This window comes from Gouania willdenowi, chromosome 5 (assembly GCF_900634775.1).
Source record: "Gouania willdenowi chromosome 5, fGouWil2.1, whole genome shotgun sequence".
In the NCBI taxonomy this organism is placed as follows: domain Eukaryota; kingdom Metazoa; phylum Chordata; class Actinopteri; order Blenniiformes; family Gobiesocidae; genus Gouania; species Gouania willdenowi.
The window spans coordinates 31770035-31776587 of record NC_041048.1 but is presented as its reverse complement, the minus strand read 5'-3'; the positions used below and the strand labels follow the sequence as shown (position 1 = coordinate 31776587).

Genomic DNA, 6553 nt, shown 5'->3' with positions numbered 1-6553 from the left:
ACAATGGAACAGCACATGGCTGCCTTCAGCTTTTGTTTAATTGTACTGAAAAGTCTTTCAGTGGCTTTGGTTTGATGAATGCGGGGGCAGCAGGAAGCCTACTGTACGCCTGTAGTGTGACAAATGGCTGTGGGCCTGGCGACTACAACCACTGCAAACAGAGTCAGAGCAGCCACCACTATTGAGAGACCCAGGCTTCCATGAGGCTTCCTCACACATCATTCATCTCCTTCATGGCCTAATGGAACTGTGAAGAACTCACAATGAGGAGGGCGTAACAGTTCATACGGTGTGCTGGGACACAGGCTCCACTCTGAAATATGACTTTCAGCAGCAGTTACCCTACCTCAGATCAAAATGGAGCATGTTTATCTGTAATATGAGTTAGTATGAAGGTACCAAAATAATTACAGCTGCTTCATGTCTCATGACATTAAAGAAATATTAGAAATTACATTATAATGTGTGAGAATTATTTTTCTTCTTCTGTTTTTCCGTTTTTGTTTTAAATCTTTACAACAAAATAACCACGCAGTTATTTATTTATTTTTTTTTTTTTTTGGTTTTGAAACAAAATATCCAAAGAACAAACTATACACAGGTTGTTCAGAAGACAAGTATTCAGTGAAATAAATGTAAAACATTACCATGAAAATGGTCATTTTGCTGTGCACTATCACGGCAACAGTCTTAATAAAATGTTTTTAAGAAACACAAGTCAACTTACCCAGTAGTGAGAATTTTGATTTGATTTTAATTTGATTTATTTATTGTTGAACATGAAAAAAACTAAAACGATACATATAAAATAAAATGTCACAAAACAAGTTAATTTCAAAGTCAAAAACACAAAGTAAGAAGATTTCAACAAAACATGTAAGGAGTTGGAAGAAGCTTGACTTATTTAATTCTACCCCTCTAATAACCAGTATAACTAATTTATCTATGAGCTACTATATATATATATATATATATATATATATATATATATATATATATATATATATATATACAAGTTATAATTATAATATAAGTTACCTATTTACATATAAACACAATAATAATTATATTATTAAAGATGGAGATCTCACCTGTATTGGCATTACCACCATGGGTCAATGTGCTGCTCCTCAACATTGTATTTGTATAAAATCAGTTTTTTGTAAATTTTTCTATTTTAGTTTATTTAAATTCTGTCCCCCTCTGAAATTATACCCTCCTTCTTTTTCTGAAAATAGTTTCCTTATGTTAATTTATGGAAGTAAGTGGTTTTTGGTTTTGAAAAGCTCTTGAGCGGTTTTGAACTGAATCAGATCATGAAGTTTAAGTAATTCTAGTTTTAAAACGAAGAGTTACGAATGTAACTATGTTTCTATGAATCCCGAATGACCGCCAGAGGCGGTGCTTTAAGCACTGAATATTCCCCTTCGCGCATGCGCAGTGCGAGTATGTATACCAACAATGTCACCAGTGACCCCTGGATGACCCAGAGGAAGTTTATATCTTCCGGTGTCACTCCAGGGTACTTTCCTACAGAATCTTCTCGCGAGCACACGAGGATTCTGAGTGACAAAGAGCTCTGGCGGTCATTCGGGATTCATAGAACCATAGTTACATTCGTAACTCTTCGTTCTATTTCATCCCTGCTGACCGCCAGAGGCGGTGCTTTAAGCACTGAATGACTTATACCAGAAAAGTCACAAAGAATCCTGCTTACCACCCTTCAGTGTGTAGGGTCAGAGGACTCTGGCCGAAGAACCACAGCCAATGGATGGGGTGTGGCTACATTCACCCTGTAGAATCTGGAGAAAGTGCCAGGCGACGCCCATGAGGCCGCAGCACAGATGTCCTCCAGGGGCACTCCCCTCAGGGCAGCCCATGACGTAGCAACACTCCTGGTAGAGTGGCACCGCACACCAGATGGGATGAGACGGTTACTTGCCCGATATGCGTGGGCAATCACATCGACAATCCAGTTGGACAGGCGCTGCTTGGAGACAGCACCACCCCTGTTAGGGCCACCATAACAAAGAAAGAGCTGATCAGACCCCCGAAAACCTACAGTAGCTGCAATGTAGGTTTCCAGGGCGCGCACTGGGCACAACAGGTCAGACTGAACCTCTGGCTCCACGGAAGAAGGGTTGAACCGTGCCAGCCGAATGGGCTGGTTGAGGTGAGCGCGGGACAGCACTTTAGGGAGAAAAGCTGTGTTCGGCCACAGAGTGACTCCCGAGCCGTCCGAATTCCACCTCAGACACGTGTCGCTGATTGACAGGGCGTGCAGCTCACTGACACGCTTTGCGAAGGAAATGGCCAGAAGGAACGCAGTCTTAAGGGTAACCCACTTCAGCGCTGCTCGTGCCAAGGGCTCAAACGGTGGAAGGCGCAATGCCTCCAGCACCAGGGGAAGATCCCATGCTGGAGTCCTTGTGGCTCTCGGATGATGCAACCTCCAAGCTCCTCTCAAAAAAAGGGACACCAGCTTGTGGCTACCAATCGTGCCATTGTCGACCATTACATGTCTGCAAGATATTGCTGCGACATAGACTCTCAGCGTTGAATGAGAAAGCCCTTTGTCCAGAAGGGACTGGAGAAAGTCCAGAATAGCTGGCACAGGGCAGTGCACAGGGTCCACCCCCCACCTTGTACACCAGTCGGAAAACAGTTTCCATCTGTTCTCATACTGGAGGCGAGTAGACGGCGCTCTTGCATTCATTATAGTATATCTAACTGGGTCGGCACAGACGCTTAGGAGCGTCTCGGGCCCCCCAGTGGCCAAACGCACAGTTGAAGGAGTTGCGGATTGGGGTGCCAAATCCGCCCGGCCAGTTGGGACAGGAGATCCCTCCTGTCGGGAAGGCGCCACGGTGCGCTGCGACAGAGGCTGTGCAGCAGCGGGAACCAGCTCCTTCCTGGCCAGAAGGGTGCTACAAGCAGGATCCTGTGGCCCTCCTGAAGGACCCTGTGGAGTACCAGCTGAATCAGAGGAAACGGAGGGAAGGCATACAGGAGGCCATCCGGCCAAGGATGAGCCAATGCGTCCTGGCCAAGAGGACTGGTTGTCTCGGCTAAGGAGAACCACAGAGGGCAGTGGGTCGACTGCTCCGAAGCAAAGAGGTCCACCTCTGCCCTGCCGAATATGCTCCATATAATGTTCGTTACCTCCGGGTGGAGGTACCACTCCCCTGACGGAGGTTTCCGACGGGAGAGGAAGTCCGCCAAGTGGTTCTGCTCTCCCGGTATATGCATTGCTCGTATACTGATCAAGCGGGGGGCTGCCCATGTGAGGAGCTCCCTTGCCACTTCCAGCAGCCGTGCAGACTTGGTACCGCCCTGATGGTTTATGTGATACACTGTAGACGTGTTGTCTGACCGCACAAGGACATGCTTGTCCCTCAGGTGCGGCAAGAAGTGCTTGAGAGCTAGGTGAACCGCACGCAGCTCCAACACATTGATGTGTGCACCTTGGTCTTCCACAGGCCAACGCCCCTGGGCCGTCCTGCTCTGCCACACCGCACCCCATCCTGAAGGGGATGCGTCTGTGGTAACGGCCTCCCTGCGAGATGGAACGGAGCCTATAGGAACGCCTCTGAGCAAGTAAGCCCTGTCCCTCCACGGAGCCAGGGCGCAAAGACACTGTTGTGAGACCTTGAGCCTCCTGCTCCTGTGCCGCTCTGCATCCAAGTGAAAACTGTTCACCCACCTCTGCAGTGGGCGCAGCGACAGCAAGCCCAGAGGGACTACCCCCGAGACTGACGTTAGCTTGCCCAAAAGACGGAGGAAAGAAACATAGGTCAGCCAGCGGCCCTCCCTGAATAAGGCGAGCTGGCGAAAAATACCGTCCACACGGTGGTGGGAGGGTTTTGCCGTCATAGTTACACTGTTCATTAAAACCCCAATGAAAGTTGTGACCCGGGATGGCACCAGGCAACTTTTTTCCACATTCACCTTGAGTCCAAGTCGAGCCACATGGGACAGGAGATGCTCTGTGTCTTGTGATGCCTGGACCCGGGATGGAGCACAGATCAGCCAGTCGTCCAGGTATGGGAGAACCTTCAAGCCCCGAGACTGTAGAGGTGCTAGGGCTGCAGACACACACCTTGTGAAGACCCTTGGGGTGAGAGAGAGGCCGAAGGGCAGCACCCTGAACTGCCAGCGGCGGCCGCGGTATGCGAAGCGCAGAAATTGCCTGTGTTGCTGAGCAATTGGGACGTGAAAGTACGCGTCCTTGAGGTCTATTGATGTGAACCAGTCCCCATGAGCCACCGTTCTGAGGACATCTGCTGTGGTCAGCATGTGAAAAGGTATGACCTTCAGAAATTTGTTCAACCCTCTGAGGTCTAGGATTGGGCGGAATCCGCCTGTCTTTTTTTTTCACTAAAAAGTACGTTGAGTAGAACCCCCGGTGATCTGACCCAGGGTCTACAGGTTCGATGGCACCCTTGGCCAGGAGGGCAGACAGCTCCTGGTCCAATGCGAGAACCTTTGCCGGGTCGCTGATGGATGTCATTCTGACCCGGCCGGATGTGGGGGGCCGACGGCGGAATTGAAGTTTGTACCCGTAGGTTAGGGTGGCGACCACCCACGGGTCTGAAGCATGAGTAGCCCACTGTTGGAGCTGCTGATGCGAAAAAAGCCCGACCGCCGGCCCCAAAGCCTCAATCTCTGCCCCCCCGGCCCCTCGGGGCCCTAGTGGGAGGGCGGAAGGGCTCTGGAGCTCGAAATTGTCTGGGGGGCAGGCGAGGAGAGCCCCGAAAATCCCAGACTGGTCTCCGTGCGGGACGCTGGGCATCACGACGACCAGTGGAGTGAGTTGTCGACGGCATGTGGCTGCGAAAAACCGCTGGGGGGCCCCTCAGCCTGCCGGCCGGGGGTCTATCAGGAGGAGGCATCCGGCTAAGTCCGGCAAGCTGCTGCCTGGTCTGCCCCGCCTGGATGGTCCGTTCCAGCGCTTCCTGGGCTGCTGGACCAAATATCACCCCAGGTTCGACCGGGAGGCTGCGCAGCATTCTCCTGGCTGCCTCTGTTAAGTTTGACTGAGACAGCCAAACCTGACGACGAGCTTGGACTAAGATGGACATTATTCGCCCAAGCTCTCTGGACATGAGCCCAAAAGCCTCCAATGAGGCATCACAGAAGGTGACCGCCCTCCTGCAGTGAGGCTGAGAGGGCCAACATGAGGTGTGATAGGGAGTTTCCCATGCGACCAGCGCGTGCTCCAGCATCATAAGCCCTCGTGAGAAGGTCATCGGTTATTCGACACTGGGGTCGAGGACACCTAGCATCCCCTCAAAGTGCTTCATCTGGGGGCACAATAAGAGAAGCGATGGCAGGCTCGATGGGCGGAGTGCGATCCAGTCCGGCCCCCGCTGCATCATGCATGGCTGCCAGGGTCCGCCCATCTGCAGAGAGACGGGAGCAAGCCTTACTGTCCCTCCAACAGGACTGCAACTCCCTCAGTTAATCCTCTGAATGAGGAATAGCGAAAGCTGTGGGGGCAGGCCTGCGCCTGAAGAAGGCGCTTGCAGATGCTGCCTCTGCCTGCTGTGGGACAACTGTGTGCAGCCGCTGTAGAGCCAGGCGCATGACAGCGCGCATGGAGTTGTCTTCCACCTCGGCCCCCGAACTGTGATCCGAGGAGTGGGAGCCCTGCTCAGACACCTGGGATCCGACATCCAAATTCTCCCCATAATCACAGAAATGGCTAGCCGAAGCAGCCAAAGAGAGTGTATCCTCCTCGGGCAACAGCGTTGGCATTGGGGGAGAGAGTGCCGCATCAGCCACCAGGGGAATAACCGGCTGGCTGTCGGCGAGCAGGGATCTCATCTGAGCCAATTCAGCAGACAGCTGCTCAACTTTAGATGATAACCCACTGTGGTCAGACTTCGTTCTCTTCCTGAAGGGGGCAGCTGCCGCAGCCACTGCCCGCCTCTTGGAGCGTGTCTGACGGGTCTGAGGTGGCTGGCCTGGGGGGAGGTCGACTACGGCAACTGAGCCTTCCACCCCCGCCAACCTGGCAACCCTGGCCGCCCGAGGCAAGTAGCTGCAGTTCATGCAGGGATTGCCTGACAGCGCCTCACCCAGGTGCTCAGGGCCAAGGCATGTGGGGCATAGGTCGTGGCCATCTTCTGGCTGTAAAGAAACCCCACAAGATGTGCAAATATGTGAGCCATCCATCGTAGCTTAACTGAGAAGTCACTGATTTCAACACAGGTATTCAACAAAGGGAGGGGGCGCGCACGCCGCCTTTCTGGTACCACCCTGCACTCCTCGGCTTAGCCTGAGCGCGGACGCCGTAGGTTGGGCGAGTATAGGGACCGTATACTGGGGAAGGGAGCGCGCACGCTGCCTGCACAGTAGAGGCCCAATATACTAAATAAAAAACAACCACTGCACTGTGGTCCTCACCCAGACTGGGCTCTTTTAACAGAAGATGACACTAGCTTAGCCGGTGATGCTAATGTAAACAAATCCACGCTGGGCTCCGGGCGTGCGCACACAACCCACCAGCAAACAAATAAAGTCGGCTAACTTAAATTTCGGGAGTAGGCTG

At 51.9% G+C, this 6553-nt stretch overlaps 1 protein-coding gene across 1 annotated transcript; it reads right to left on the bottom strand.

The window, feature by feature from the left end:
- Positions 1-2748: 2748 nt before the first annotated feature.
- LOC114463422 (uncharacterized) lies at positions 2749-5249 on the bottom strand. Its single transcript, XM_028446969.1, is given in 3 exon segments — positions 2749-4365; positions 4367-4689; positions 4784-5249. Coding segments are annotated over 3 exon segments (2406 nt in total).
- Positions 5250-6553: the final 1304 nt, after the last annotated feature.